We start from the raw sequence: 16290 nt of genomic DNA, 5'->3' as shown, positions 1-16290 counted from the left end.
CGCTCTGCCACCACCATGGTGGGAATAACCTCGAAACACTATCCATCCACTATATTTATACACCTCCGTACATAGCCTGTCCCTCAAATATCTAGTCTCGAATTTAGATCACACATATTAAATATTATAATCGTTAAGTTCAAGGCTGCTAATAGGGTGTCAGGATTAGTGGGGGTGTACCAAGCCAAGGCAAAACTTGTTTTGTCCTATATAGAAATTTGTTTTGTCTTATCTTGATTTTGGTACACCCCCACTTAATCTGGTACCCCTATTAGCGATCTTGGTTAAGTTCAACTCTCTTTCCGTTTCCAGACAGCCCAATACAAGAATCAGCTTTTCGAAAATGACGCAGGCAATGACATATCATTCACTAAAGGTTCCAGAACCCGAAATTTCACTATAAAAGGTGGTTCACTCACCCGATACAGAATCACAATTTCCTTCTTTATCTATTTTCTCTTCTTACATTTTTGAGCTTACACTACCGGTTTTCGAAAACAGAGTTTGTACTGTTAAGAATGGCAGATGAAGTTGTCCTCATGAGTTTCTGGCCAAGTATGTTTGGAAACAGAGTTAAGATAGCTTTAGCTCTTAAAGGTGTCGAATATGAATTCAAAGAAGAAAACCTGAGAGACAAAAGTCCATTGCTTTTGGAGATGAATCCAATCAACAAAAAAATCCCTGTTCTGGTACATAAGGGGAAACCCATTTGTGAATCACTTTTAATTGTTGAATACATTGATGAAGTCTGGAATCAGAAGTCTCCATTGCTACCTACTGATCCTTACCAGAAATCTCAAGCTAAATTTTGGGCCGACTACATTGACAAGAAGGTAAAGATTCTTTTTATTCATCTATTCATTTCGTGCGCTGTTTTCATCTGTGTGTTTCTAATTAGATTCTCATTTGACAGTTCGCTGCAACTGCGAAAGAGATATGGAGTACCAATGGAGAAGAACAAGAGAATGCTAAGAAGAAATTCATTGACATTTTGAAAGTTTTGGAAGGAGAGCTCGGAGAAAGCCCATACTTTGGTGGTGATCAGTTTGGGTTTGTGGATGTGGCTCTCATCCCTTTCTACAGCTGGTTTTACGCATACGAGACTTTTGGAAATTTCAGCATAGAAGAAGATTGTCCAAAGATTGTGGCCTGGGCAAACAAGTGCATGGAGATTGAGAGCGTTGCACAGTCACTTCCTGATCCAAAAAAGGTTTATGAATTTGTTTCAGTAATCAAAGGGTGGCTCGGGATCAAATAGGTTCTTTGAACACTACTTACAAGTTTGATGTCTCCAGATCTGTCTGGCTTAAGGAGATGCATGGTAGTAGTAAGTTCATGGAGACAAATAAAATGACGTTGCTGTCTCTTTTATTTATAAAGTGTATGTTTTCAAATGTTGTGGACTTCGGTCGAGAGGGAAAAGTATTGAATTGTCTGATTGGGGTTGTTGAGTTTATTCTAGCAAATAAAATGGCTTAAATAACATTATCATGACAAACACGGCTTAAATAATATTACCTCCAGTTTAGTATGGCTTAAAACCGACTCGACTCCCCCGGAGAACATATCTCCTAGAGCCTTTTCGTCATTGTGCCATTACACCAAAAGGTTGGACGATTTGGTTATTTTATAGAAGGAATCGGGTTGTTTTTTTTGTCTTCGACAAGGATTCTCATGAACAGTGATGCAAGCAGTGACAAAACCATCATTGTTCCGCCGACGACCTTAAGAAATTTACAACCGAAAGCAAGTCGAAGGAATTAACAAAAAAGAGTCAACAAGATTACACCACCTTCTCATTTTCGGAACCTGCTCTCTCTGAAATTTAGTTTCTGTGGCTACAAGATTTCGGTATAATCGTCTGCAACAATCTTCTGATCAACTGTTGGGTTAGGTGAAACAAACACGCATCAACTGCACGAGTTGAATAAAGTTCTTTTGGCAATAATGGAAAACCAGGATAAAAGATGATTATCAATTCTAGGAACAAATTTATACCAAATTTACAGTTTACTAACATACTGTAAGAAAAATAAAAAGATTTTTCCTAGATGTTCATTGCAGCAGTTCATACTTCATACACACAACACAACACAACACAACACAACACAACACAACACAACACAACACAACACAGTAAATAAGAATGAGAAATCTAAGCGCTTATAGTAAGGAACTTGTGTTCGATACCCAAAAATAATATTGCAAAGTTACGCCCCTAGACATACAGTTATAATACATTAATACACGAACACAACATTATTTTTACCTCCCCTCACCAATAATATCTTGCAGCATGGGTTGACTTGTTGCTGGTGACCGGTCTCTGCCAGCTATCATGCTTGTATCAGTAGAAGTGTCGAGTTGGGTATTTGTAGTTTTTGATGCAAATGATAGTGAATCATCATCGTTAATAAAAGAGCTCATATCACTGAACTGCCAGTCTGTAATATAACTAGGTTTTGATGTAACGGTGCTTACTTCAATGTCACCTGACAGCATACCCACCACACGAGACATTGCTGGCCGTAACCCTGGTGATGCCTGAGTGCACAAAAAGGCTACTCCAATCATACGCATAGCTTCTCCTTTGTCAAAATCAGCTAATGATGGGTCCACCAGTTCCAATGCACGATTCTTTTCATGTAGACTCCAAGCCTAAAAAGTTTTTAACATCACACATAACAATGAATTAGCTCTTGAACTAAAGTTGCTTCCAAAAATAAATATCGGATAGATCCATCATCCATGTGCTTCACTCATGCAAACATAACACTTTTTTTCACCACCTTATAGGAGGGTTCACAATTTCACATCAAGATTATTCGGGGAGTTTTTTTAAAAAAGAAATTTGTCTAGCAATAATGGTTTTCTTCACCATGAATATAGACCCTCCTCAGTTCGGTGAATTTCTTTAACCAAAAGCATGTTCCTAATGATTTCAACCAGCTTTTGATTGGGACTATTTAATAGATTTTGAGGTGGCAACAAAAGTGATTCCATAGATACCCTTGGAAATATAAAATATATAATTTTCAACTTGTGATCTTACCCATTCCAGAAGATATATTTTATCTTGGTCCAAGTCTGTGTCACAATTTGGTCGACCACTAAGAATCTCCAGTGCAACAACCCCAAATCCAAATACATCAGCTTTCTCTGTAAGATGTCCACGCATGGCATATTCTGGGGCAAGATATCCTCTTCAAGAGACAGAAAGATGGTTACTTCAGTACTGTTCAAATAAATATCACAGAATGGTATAGTGAAATTATATGTGAGAAAGCTTACATTGTTCCTGCCACTCGGGTACTAATATGGGTTTTTTTGTCATCATATAACTTTGCCAAACCAAAATCTGAAATTTTGGGGTTTAGATCAGTGTCGAGAAGAATATTACTGGCTTTGACATCTCTATGTACAATTCTTGGTCTCGACTCTTCATGAAGATAAGCTAGGGCTCTTGCTGCTCCCAAGCAAATTTCATAGCGGGTTGGCCAACTGAGGTGTAAGCCACTCTTTCCTGCAAGGTGATGGTTATTAGCAAGCATGATCAAGACCACAGTATCCACATATATGAATGTAAGATAAACTTTATGCCATACCAAAGAGTGCTTGATCTAGGCTTCTGTGTTCGAGATACTCATAAACCAGGAGACGATTTGCCCCCTCAATGCAGCACCCATACAATTTCACAAGGTGGCGGTGCTGTACAGAAGATATGGTAGCAATCTCTGCCACAAACTGGCTTTTTCCTTGATGAGAAGCTACAGAAAGTTGCTTAACAGCAACTGCTCTGCCATCAGTAAGTGTGCCCTGCAGGTACCACAATCTAATAAATAACTGGACATTGTAGATAAGATTTTCATCAAAAATAGGAATTGTTGCTCATGAAGATACTACCCTATTCTTTGTTGTTTTCAACAGTCTTTTAAGTATCCAGTACATCATTTACTGCTCCGCTCAATTTGACAATACAAAACAGTGCAAGGACTTGATGTCCTTCAATAAATCTCAATGGGTCGTTGTGATTCCTATTTTCATACATTAGTATTAGATCATTTATTCTGAACCTCTCTTTATAGATTTGAACCATTTTCTGGAAACTTCAGCTAACACTCGGTATGGTAACCTAGGTCAAGTCTGGGACTTCTAGAAATGATGGAGATGAAAAAAAGTACAATGTGTATGTGCTCTTTGAGGGACTCATTCCATCAAATTTTTGGCCTTTCCTTTTAATTAATTAAGCTAAGAGAAAAGCTGAACCTTAATTAGTTGATTACCTTGTAAACAGATCCAAATCCTCCCTCTCCGAGCTTGTTTGCAGAATTGAAGTCTTCCGTAGCATTTTTCAGTTCTGCATAAGTAAACGTATTTGGCCTGTTCTCTATCCCTAGAAGCTCTGCAAAGCAATTTAACATTTGTAAGTACTGGCTCTCTTATAAAAAGTGGGATTCCATGTACTTATTTCTACCCTCTTAGCTTGCATCTTCTTAGTAAATATTAAGCATTTGTTACAGAACTGAATTTAAGATGACGCAAGAAAATGATTATACTGAACAAAGGTTTAGTAGCATACATACATACATAATTGAACTTCGAACCTTACTCCAGATAAGTATTATTTACCTTCTTCTTCATCGATATCTGACCTTTTCCTTCTACAATAAAACACCGCAAATATGGCAATAAAGCTCAACAGCGCAACAGAAACTACAATGCCGACAATTAAACCAGTCTTGCTCTTTTTGGGAGCAGCTGGAGGAAGGTTACTGACAGTTGGTTGAAAATCTGACCAGGAAATCAAGAATTAGTAGTTGGCAGGAAAGTGTTCGAAACACAAGAACTGATATAATTCAATAGTTTACCTGGTGTAACACTAATTGCAGAAATGGATGGTCCGTAAGAACCTTGCTTAGGTATGCAGCAAGTCCCTTTCCCGGCCCAAAAAAGATGAATCTCAAGGTAGTTCTGAGATACCTGAACCTTGTAATTCTTCTCAACAGCTCTATTAGAGGCCCCACCTGCCTCCTTTCTTATATCAAAATCCTTCACTCGCCTATTTCCCTGAAACAATAACAAATAGACAAAAACAATCGGCATTATTGCTACACTGAATACAGAAAATAATAGGAAGCTTAAGGTCATAACTGTCAACAGCTTAAAATTAAACCCAATAACTTATCGTATAATAGACACTTCAGAATTGGTGCAGCCATTAATATCATCAGTTTGAGATACTCATACGTATAAGTGGAATACTAACCAAACTGCCACCAGTAGTATCTATTATCATTGATTAGTCATATTCACAGTTATTGTTGGGCATGGACTTCTCCTAGTGTGCATGATTTATATAATAATTCGAAAAATCATGCTCTATGAATTTTCTAGTACACACGCTTTGTAAGTTTCGATAACTCTTGCTTTATTTGAGCTTGAAGGAAACACTATGATCCAGATGTAGTAACTAGGAAGATGTTAACATAACAACAATTCTACCTGAAGATAAATATCGAAAACACGTCTTCCAAGACTCTCCCATGTACTAGTGCTGGGATCTTTATAATCTGTCTCCGCAAATCGCAGGTTGACACTGTACGGTCCATTCTCAAGACCAAGGCCGTAGTATCTTAGTGATCCTCCTGATATCCTGGATGTCTGAAACAGCTCCGAGTCTAAAGTACCCGTAATCTGAGAAAGAGTATTTAGCGTATACTGAGCTCCTTCTCTTTCACCAAACAGACCGACATTGCTAACGGCCCATCTCCTAGTATTAGTAAGATTAAATGATGCTGCACCGAGAGTTGAGTTGTCTGCCTCAAAATCTACACCATCTGAAGATCTCATATTTGAGCCACCACACTTAATCGCGAAAGAGGAGTCTGCCGACAATAAAAGTAAAACAATGATTATAACTGGAACACCAATGTTTAACATAGCAGTCTTCAGAGTTGTTGAACACAATCTATAAAGGTTCACACCGAGTATGAATAGGTGTCAAGATCCTACAACTACGAAGTCCTGCTTATAATAGTGCAACCTGCTGGATATTTTTGTCTCATAGCCTGGAGATATGAAAGTTATTTCTTTCATACTGATAAATAACACTTGCTAAACTTTGGCAAATAGAAATCTGAAGGTCTAATCTCATCTGTAGGTCTCTATATACAAGTCAGTATACTGTAAGATGACGATAATGATACTCGTTGTTTCTCTCTTGGATACTTTATGATGTTCAAATAGTACATGCAGAATCCTGCTAATAAGAAACTCTCAGATAGATTACTAATGCCATTTTGTTTTAACAGTTGTGTATTAATGATATCAAATTGCTTGGCTGGTGAGCTCCCCTCCGAGTTCTCATGAATGAGCACCGCATGTCCGTAACAATCTACCTATTCAACCTAAACCTTATAATTATACTTCCATGTTGCACTTGAGAGAGGAATGCGGAATCGCATTATTAAAAAACCATGGGTCATATAGTTTCAATCCGAATCTTGTTTATGGTATTTTTCTCACAGAGTATATAAGGTCCCAGTTCAATCATCACATCCTAATCAGAACTCAAGTTTACATACAATCTCACTTGGTCGAGTAAAACAGAATAAGAATCACAATCAATTGAAGAGTGGACAAAAGCATGTCATGTAACTAACATCTAAGGTAAAATAACTTGGCAACAAAATCGAAGGTGACTTACAGCGAGGAGGATCTCTATTGCAAGAAAAATTTCTTTGAAGGCAATTCAATCCTGAAGCTGGAAAACTGAACAAACAAGAGATACCACATAACTTAAAAAAAAACAAATAATAAACAAAAAGAAATAATAAGAACTCGAAATCTGCTGCAACTTCATTTGCGTAGCTCACCTATTTCTCAAGATATCATCTGGGAAATTATTTGCGACCAAATTCCTGCATCACACATCATGCGTTGAGATCAATTTTTTTCCTCTGTTGCTACGTGTTGCAGGTTTGTACTAAACATATCAATTATTAGCCTATTCAATAACATATATGTAGAACACCAGACGCTTCACCCTGTGAACAGGTGCCCAGACTCACAGATACGCGTGCTACATCAGAATAATATTTTTGCGAAACTGGCTTGTATTTAGGGAGTCTAAGTCACACCTAAAAGAGAAGCACAAAATTCTATGACGTTTCAATTTAAACACCAGCTCCTCCGAGCTAGCATTCATTAAATTAACAATGTGCCCCTATACAACATAATAAACCGATGATCCAAACCCCCTTCTTCCTCTACCAACGAAAATTATAATGACAGAATCTGCAACCAATGTTTCCAAAAAGGCCGCACGATAGCTGTGGAAGTTCATTGGCACAACTCTCCAGACCGCATGATAGCTGTTGAAGTCCATGGGACTAACTCACCTTGAAAACCGACTTACAAAATTAGGGTTGCGGACGGCATATACACTTCACAAATCCAGGGAATCTAGGCAACGTGAGACTATCCTCAACAATAGCAAAATATTGTAGAAAAAGAACCGACAAACATTTCTGATCACCCTAGACTCAATAGGATCACAAACAATAGCAAAACAAATAATAGAAGTAAGCAATTGCTCAATCGGAATGTAAAATTTTATTCGATTTAAGGGGACTTTTACAACGTTATCTTCAAGGTGTCCTATTTATTCTCTCTGAAATCTTCTTCTAGTATTCTCTCTAGTCTCTACATCGTGTTCTTCGCTCTGAATTTCCCTCTAGATCTCTCCTCCATCTATATGTACCAAGTAGCACTTAACCCTTTCTAAATTGGATAATTCTAATTCAAGTAACACTCTTGTTTTCCTACTAGAATTAGAATCCTAAACGGACTTTAGAAATACAATTCTATATCTAAGACGAACTATCCCTAGAAAATCCTAGGTGTTGGGTCTTTCGACTGAACTCATACCTGAAAACGGATCAATTTCTATTTATCGTTATGGATCCCAGAAAATACAGGTCGACCTTACAATTAAATATCCACCAAAAAGTAAGAACTAACTTGATAACGAAAAATGAAGTCTCATTTGCTCCCATTAAAGCGAAGGCGGGATTTCATTTTTGCCGATATGGCTATATAATTGTGATGATGTGGACAACACCTGGTCCCGTATAAATAAAAAAAATCAACAAGAGATGTGTGTTCACAGAGGAAAGGACCGCTATACGAAACAAAATTGTTGAGGACTACGGAAAAGAATAAAACTAAGCTAGTTCTCTGTTTCTGCATACATACAGTGATGTGTTTTGCTGGGTTACCCAAGAAGGAAAACTTCCTGATAGTTCATTGTACGACAAATCCCTGCATGATACAAAACATAAGCGTAGTCATTATCAGTGTTATATAGGAATGAGACACAAAAACACTACAAATAATAAATTGGATAACAAGAAAGAAGGTATGATGGGATAAAAACAATACAATATTTGATTCTGGCACAATTTGATTAGTCAATATCTTATGTACTTAAAAAATCAACATAGCAAAAGCCACAACCAATATATCCCCCTGACAACTCCCAAGCCTTATATCAGCACAGCACGGCACGTCAGGGAAGTAGAATCTTCCCTCACCATAGAAGATGTAATAATTGCAGTGAATGGAGTGGCTGAAGTACAGTTTTAACGTAGGATAGAGTGTGAGGACATACACAGTGCGAAGACTTGAACTCTTTTGGGGTGGAAGGATACCAGACAGACTATTGTTTCCCAGAAACCTGCAAATTGATGCAAGTGATGGTCAAAAGACATCATGATCATCCAATTTCTAATTAGGGTGACTAGACTGAATTATTCAAAAATAAAGAAAAAAAATCAACTGAATAAAAGATTAATATAGGCTCTTACAAGTTAGAAAGAGAACTCAAATTGAAGAGAGCTGCTGGAATGCGTCCAGTTAAATTGTTAAAGCTCAGATCACTGGAGGTAAGCAGCCAAAAATAAGAATATAAAAGAAATTTGTTTATATAGGCACAGTCACAGTAACATAAAGTATCATGGAGATTCAAACAGGAAATTGATAACTTACAGCCTCTGTAACTCTCCGTACTCTCCCACGTTGGACGGAATACCACCAGAAATCAAATTGTTTCTCAAAACTCTAGCAACAGAAGGAACATAGAGATAAGTTAGGTAAATTTCCAGAAGTGAGGTACTGGGTAGAATTGTTTGCCTCAGAGAATTTCTTACAAGACGGTTAATTTCTTCATGTCCTTGATAAAATCCAGCGATGAGCTTATGTTAGACAAGTCACTAATTCTCCTACAATAATATAAGATATGTCAGAAAATCCAGATAAGACACACATCAAGTATCCGATTGTTAAAGGACACTCACAGGTCAGTTAACAAAGTCAAATTAGATAAGCTGGATGGAATAGGCCCTTCGAAAGAGTTCCCTTCAAATCTCCTGTATACAAAAAGATAGGCTTATCAAGGAAATCTGAAGTGAAGAAAATAAAATTCTCCAGGACAAATATATGCAAAAATACAACTCCTTCGGATGTGAATATGTTACGGATTAGGAGATGCGCGTTTCGGAACACAAAAATAAAATAAAAATAGAATCTCAAGGAAATCCCATGGATAGTATTGGGATAACGCTATAAAACAGGTATACCATCTTATTATGTTCATTGTATCCAAAGGACGCAATGTCGCAACCTGAGAGAAACTAAAGAGGGGAAAGTTTTCTAGAGGACACACATATGTCAGAAGTATATCTCTATAAGATGTGCATTAACTCCTTAATTCGGGTATAAGCTTACGAAATACCCAAAAAGATTATCATCTTAATGTAGACTTATCGATAGTATTGGGATTATCTTTTAATTCAAGTGCTGTACTACTATGACAATTTCAAAAGTTCATTTTATCCAAAAGCACACAGCAATAGCTGGTTATTGGTTGATATTATTATTACTACAAAAGATCCTAGGTTCTTGTTTGTGTTTGGATGGTGATAACTTGCATTTATGATATCCATATAAGATCCTAGGTTCTTGTTTGTGTTGGATGGTGATAACTTGCATTTATGATATCCATATACTATATAAGCCAGGAATATCACCCAGGTGACATTTATTTATTAATATAAGCGAATGAATCTAACGAGAATATCACAGAAACTTTCTTACAAGGTGGTTAGTTTGGACCAATTCCCAATGAAGTCAGGTATCTTGCCTGTGAAAGCGTTGTCTGAAGCCCACCTGAAACCCCAAAAACGCTTTTGCTTGTAAGATGATACGAATTTTATGTACTGGAGCAAAAATATATGATCAACTAGATGAGAATTTTCAGATCAAGATTCATACATGGTTTTCATGTTTACTAGGCTAGCAAATGTCTGCGGCATCTCTCCACCCACTCCAGCACTGTCGATGTAACTGCCAAGTTCGATGATACAACAAAATCAATACAGCGACTTCTGTTATTTCTCCAAAACAGGTGGATGCGGTTTAAAAATGCACATATAACCGCTTCAAACATGCCATCTTGGAAAAGAAAAAGAACCTATATTCTGCCACTTGTCATTGGTTCGACCACAACTGTTTTTGAAAGCAGCTATACAGGATCATTTCATTTTATGGAAGTGTGTGTGAGAGTCAAGCTTGACTTTATCCAAGATTACTAGCCCAAGCTTTCTAATCACTATATACTTTACTAGAGCATCCACAATCGGTATGCTAATATGGTACATTACCTTATTGATCTAGGCAATCGTTAGCGTAGATTGGTATCAATGCGATATATGGTAAATATACCATATAGGTATAGCAATTCCCAAGTTTAACCTACTGGGGGCGTAGCCGCCCAGTTTTAGTATCCGCCCAAAATGTAGCATGTGTTTGAAACCTTAGGATGGGTTTGAAACTGCGCTTGGTGTTTAAAAGGTGGGACCTACCTTTAATTTTGGATGTTGGCAAAGTTTTAAACTCAAACATCGGATGCTTTACTTGAATCCTTCAACCACTGCGGCGAATCAGTGTATATATATGCTCCTATAGTACTATGCTATGTTTTACCAAAGCAATTTAACATACATGATTGTGATACTCTTAGGCCTTCTGTTAATGATGACATACAACTTAAAACTTACATCTGATCAAGATTGGTTAAAGACCCAAGCTGAGGAGGGAGTGGCCCAGATAAGTTATTTGAACCAAAAGCCCTGTAAAAGAAGTAGTTAACGAGCAAGCATTTTCAATTTCATCATAATACCTTCAACCCCCAAATCCACACCTTTTACAGCATGAAGTTAAAAGAAAATTATGTTGATCAAACTAGTTCCATAATGGCAATCTAAACAGCAGAAAATTGGTTGTCAGTAAAAAGTGTCTTACAGTAATGTTAATTTCTGCAGCTTTCCAAGCTCCTTGGGAACAGTTCCTGATAGGGAATTAATACCCAGTGACCTGATAGAGAATTGAAGCAGGAAAATATGTTAGCAGCCTGACAAATATCAACGGCTATTAGTGAAAACATGAAGCTCCTGATTCTTTATTTCATGCTGTTTCCGAAAGAAACCACAAAATGAACTTACAAAATTTCTAGCGAAGATAAATTGCCAAGAAATGCAGGTATGGGGCCTGTTAAGAAATTTTGATCCAACTTCCTGAAAGAAAGGATATAACACTTTGGTATTAGAAATTTAGAATACACTTTTGCATGCAAACTGTGCTCATGTGCTAAGTCTGGTTTCAACTGATGCAAAAACTTTAAGCTAAATTGATTCGGAACATGCTTACACTGTTGCAAACTATCCATAATTCTTTGTCTACACAGAGTAGTAAGCTTTTAAATGCTAGGATTTGGAAACAAAAAACACACATAATACGTACAATGTATAAACAATGCTACTCTAGTGATGCCAAGTGATAGTCAAATCACAAAAAGCAGATTAGTAGTAACCAGAAAAGATGGAGGGTCAACGTAGCTTGCATTAATCTGTCAATGGATACTGATAGGACCACTTTGAATTCAGTTACAGAGCTACCATGTTACTTCAAAGGATGTTTTATTTTCTTTCTACACTGTTCTCTACTTATGTTTTTCTCCTTCACACAAGCTATTGCTGCCAAATTTCATGCTGTCCCATTCTCAGTCCTACTCTGGAGATTGAATTCCATAAATGTTTCTTGAAATTTTACCTACTTATAAATTTCAACGACGAAAAATAGTAGGCCATGTTAACTGAGTAGCCAACTATGCACTATCTATAAATAGTTCTGTAGCATACAGTCTCAAGTAAGGTTTTAAGAACCTTCGCAAAGCCTCAGAATAATGGCACATTAGTGGAAAGAAAGATTTTTGTAACGCCATTCTTATAAAAAACTGAATCCTGTTTTGACATCATCCATTGAAATAAGCAACAAGTCATGGAAGAAATACATAAAAATGAACAAACGAAGCAATTCCGTACAGATATGTGAGAAAAGTCAAATCTGCGAGCTCTTCTGGAATCACGCCTTTTATGTTTGCTGCATACACTCTCCTGAGGACACCAAATCCATCAGATTGCATCAAGAAAACATTGAACAATTATGTTAACAGTGTTACTCACAACTAACAAGTACTTGCATGCAGCTCATGCTGCTTATTCATAGAACTATTTCTTTAATGCAAAATCAACAATAATTTACTACATATCACTATCCATAGACTAAAGGATTAAAACATTTTGGAAAGCAAATACAAGAGTCTTTTAATTAAGAAAAGTCTTTTAAGCGAAACTAGATAAATGAGTTCAATCCTTGTACAAGTAGATTTTGGTTGAGAGTAATGAAATTAAACATTGCAAAACTAAAATGTTACTCCATATGAAAAACCAAATGGAATAGTGATAGACATTCTATTAATTAAGAAAACCATGAGATCATGAAACATACAGTTTAGTAATGTGGCAAGATCCATTAGTGGTTCCGCAATCGCATTTGATCCCCGGGTTTAAATTGCGGTCCTCTATATCTGTTAGGTCTGTTGCAGTTCCAGAGCAGGGTTCCCCACTTATGTTCCACGAAGGAACAGCTTTGGTGTTCCATTGCTGGAAAATGGAATTTAAAGCTCTCACTGTTAAACAAACAATTTTTATTAGTGAAGATAAGAAATATGCGTTTTAGGTCAAAATTATGGTATAAATCTTAACAAACAATTGGAACTATGAAAGAAAGTAAATGAAAATTAACGCTTACTCCATCAAACTGATGGAAATGGAATTACTCTGTTCGCCATGAATCCTGTGCTCGACTCCTACCATTGTCGTCCAGGTAGAAGAAGAAGATGATTTCTCATCCGAGTTTTTCACAAATGGTCATTTTTTCTAATATGGTCAGTCATTGATGGACTCAAAGGGTGACTCGTTCGAGTCAAATTATCAACTCGGTCCTTGGAGTGACACTATTTTGCCTCCTAATTTGCTTGGGGTGTACCAATCCAATGGCCAAGGACGTCCCTAATCAAATCGTTAGCAGCTAAATTTTTTAATTTTAAACAACCAGATAATCATTTTGTAGAAGAGAATAAAATGATGTATAGGGGGAGATAAATGAATACTTAATTGAATTAACTAGTGATATGTGTATATACATCAGAGATACTTGAATACCTCAATGTCAAGTGGGCCGTCATCATCATAAACTAACGAAATGAGGATAAGAAAAAGAACTTTTCTCGATCTTGGATCAAAACTTACTAAGAGCAGAGAGGCTCATGCCATGATTGACCTTGAAAAACCTCAACAGGCCATCAGTTTGATCACTATTGTTAACTGGTACTTGAAACAGCTACTCAAAGCATAAACGAGGAAGGAAGAAAAACGATGAAATTGATCAAAATCAATAGTTTATTTAGAATTATCCAAGAGTATGAACTCGACAATTCATTTTACAGTACGCAATCCAACAGAAACTGAATTTCATCAAGGAAACAAAAAATTGAAGAGAAATTAAATAAGATTACATATATGGATGTACCTTCAACTGGGTCAGTAGTCTGAGCTTCTGATATATTGAACAACAGAGTACTAGTGATGATGTAGAGATAGCAGCAGCAGAAGAAGAAGAAGAAAACTGATACCGGCGATGATGGCTGAGGATTTTTATCCAAAGCAAACTTCATTTCATCTATATAAACTTTGAATCAGGTACAGAGACAAATTAATGAATCAATTCTGAACAAACTAAGAGTGCTACTACTGAAACAGGGAGATAATAAGTAGTTGGTTTTTTCTGTGAAATGTGAATTCCTTCTATTAATTACACCTTGGACTATTATGGCAAGTTGGCAAGACTTTGAGGTCAAACAATTGTTCTTTTTGTTCCATAAACACATGCGGCCATTGTGCTGGGGTCAGGGGGAGTAGGTACACGAAAAATGGGATCCACACAATGTGTAGTTAATATCGGATTGGTTTATCTCGGCGGTGACCGATACACTGGTACGACTTTATATTGGAATATTGTCGTTGAAATATCGGTATAATATCGGTTTCAAATTTAGAGACTATAATTTTATAGTAAACTTTTCTTCACACATTTTATATTAAGATATAATAGATACCATCAATTTTATCAAAAACACAAAAGAGTAACTTCGATAAGTTTAAAATTAACTACCTAAAATGATAATTAAACAAGTTTAAACTAGAGACAGGAGAGTAACTTCAACAACTTTAAAATAAACGTGCGATTGAGGGATATAAAAACCAATTGGGGGATATAGATTACTTCTCCCAACCAGCAGTGTCTGTTAAGGGGTGATTTATGGATATGGAAAATACTAAACTACCCTTTGGTTAATCAAAAAACATTATGAAAAGATCATAATACCCTTTCCACTAAAACTTAAAATCAAAAACCAAATTCATATATCCCCATTCTCTAAAAACAGTACTGGCACTCTTAGGGTTAGGTTTTCAAATTCTTTCATCTTCTTCTTCATTCGTTCTTCATCGTCAATTCAAAAATTTCTTCGTCGATTAACCTACCCGAATCATAACAATGCCTCCACGAAAGAGACCAAATGCCCAATCGAAATCAAACTCGATTGCTGAACAGAAATTACAGGAAAGGCTTGCTTTGATTGCTCAAGAGCAAGAAGAAGAAGAAGTAGCCAACTCGGACAATCAACCTCTCATAAACATGGCTTCTGTGAGAAGGTAAGTGATTTTGAACTACTTTATGAGTGTGTAAATCGATTTATATAAATGGGTTTAGGTTAGAATCGCAAACCCTAACTCAAACAATTGACTTTTAGTGAGTACCGGCATTGAAATTTATATGAATACCACGCCGGTACTCAATTACGGCATTCAATCTAGAATGAAGGCAGTGCCGATATTGGGTTACGACATTGATTTTAGTATGAATACAATGTCGTTTTCAAACTCAGAGTCTCCTGAAGCTGAGTGTTCTATACCGACATTCAAATTAAGTTGAATACTATGCCGGCATTACTTTAAAACTGTTCACGTATGCCGGTTGTGCAGTTTTGCTATCCAGAAACATTCTAGGAATTATCGGCATTGGTTTGAGTTAGCATTCTGTGTCGGTACATGGTTACGACATGGAGTGAATTATTAAGTGTGTGCCGGTAGTGTTCAATTTGTATCCAGAAATAATGTAAAATACTACAGGAATTGTCGATATTATTGTACATTGCCGGAACTGTGTTCCGGCATGCGGTATTTGCTTAATGAGATACCATTTCTGGTCCCGGCATTGTTTTGTTTTAGTAATTCTATGCCGGTATTAAGAATGAAATTGTGTTGTCTTGTATTCATTTCGTGTGTCTTTTGATATAGGAAAAAAGCCAAGGAAGCTAACAAAGGAAAAACTAAAGATGTTGTCATTAAGAGTAGAAGGAAGGACGGTATTGATACTCCTCAGTCTCTGGCTCCTCGAGGGAAAGACAAAGGTCGCAAAAAGCGTTTGGGGGCTGATACAAGAGGGATAATTTGGGAGAGTGGTGGTGACCGTAGTCGACTTGTAATCCGTGAACCTACTGGAATAGTTGAGGACGATGAGCATAATGAAGAGGAAAGTGAGAAGGAAGATGATGAGGTTCCTCCATGTCAATTAGCAAGCCAAAGCGAAGTTGGTGGGCCAAGTCAACAACCGACGCAGGGCAAGGCCAAAGGCAAAGTCAAAGTAAAATTTAAAGGTTCGCACCTTCCTCATAAGGATGACATGATACATGAGTATTGGGAGTGCTTATATGTTGAGCTAGTTTACTTTCTTGGGTTGGTTCTTCACAAAACACTTCATGCTCATAAA

At 36.9% G+C, this 16290-nt stretch overlaps 2 protein-coding genes across 2 annotated transcripts; one reads left to right on the top strand and one right to left on the bottom strand.

The window, feature by feature from the left end:
• Window positions 1–442: 442 nt before the first annotated feature.
• Window positions 443–1498, top strand: LOC113289971 (probable glutathione S-transferase). Its single transcript, XM_026539430.1, has 2 exons — window positions 443–833; window positions 914–1498. The coding sequence occupies exons 1-2, from the start codon at window positions 519–521 to the stop codon at window positions 1256–1258; spliced, it is 660 nt and encodes a 219-aa protein (XP_026395215.1). The 5' UTR covers window positions 443–518; the 3' UTR covers window positions 1259–1498.
• Window positions 1499–2019: 521 nt separating this feature from the next.
• Window positions 2020–14262, bottom strand: LOC113289970 (probable LRR receptor-like serine/threonine-protein kinase At1g56140). Its single transcript, XM_026539429.1, has 24 exons — window positions 13990–14262; window positions 12907–13087; window positions 12441–12512; window positions 11562–11633; window positions 11362–11433; window positions 11118–11189; window positions 10333–10404; window positions 10156–10227; window positions 9357–9428; window positions 9210–9281; window positions 9049–9120; window positions 8868–8939; window positions 8672–8737; window positions 8257–8322; window positions 6876–6920; window positions 6707–6771; window positions 5503–5885; window positions 4869–5067; window positions 4630–4791; window positions 4284–4402; window positions 3606–3816; window positions 3292–3523; window positions 3053–3203; window positions 2020–2658 (listed from the first exon to the last, which is right to left on the bottom strand). Exons 1-24 carry the CDS (start codon window positions 14132–14134, stop codon window positions 2266–2268), a joined length of 3138 nt encoding a protein of 1045 aa, XP_026395214.1. The 5' UTR covers window positions 14135–14262; the 3' UTR covers window positions 2020–2265.
• Window positions 14263–16290: the final 2028 nt, after the last annotated feature.

The sequence above is a fragment of the Papaver somniferum genome, chromosome 6 (assembly GCF_003573695.1).
Source record: "Papaver somniferum cultivar HN1 chromosome 6, ASM357369v1, whole genome shotgun sequence".
NCBI classification, from domain to species: domain Eukaryota; kingdom Viridiplantae; phylum Streptophyta; class Magnoliopsida; order Ranunculales; family Papaveraceae; genus Papaver; species Papaver somniferum.
Note: the sequence above shows the minus strand (reverse complement) of the source record. Positions and strands in the feature narration are given on the sequence as shown.

Excerpts from the sequence above, each read along its gene's own strand:
- LOC113289971 (XM_026539430.1), top strand. The coding sequence starts at position 519 with ATGGCAGATGAAGTTGTCCTCATGAGTTTCTGGCCAAGTATGTTTGGA. Across the intron at positions 834-913 it reads CCGACTACATTGACAAGAAG|TTCGCTGCAACTGCGAAAGA; the intron begins GTAAAGATTCTT and ends CTCATTTGACAG.
- LOC113289970 (XM_026539429.1), bottom strand. The coding sequence starts at position 14,134 with ATGAAGTTTGCTTTGGATAAAAATCCTCAGCCATCATCGCCGGTATCA. Across the intron at positions 5,886-6,706 it reads CAATAGAGATCCTCCTCGCT|ACTCCTCTTTCGCGATTAAG; the intron begins GTAAGTCACCTT and ends TATTGTCGGCAG. Across the intron at positions 5,068-5,502 it reads TTTTCGATATTTATCTTCAG|GGAAATAGGCGAGTGAAGGA; the intron begins GTAGAATTGTTG and ends TTATTGTTTCAG.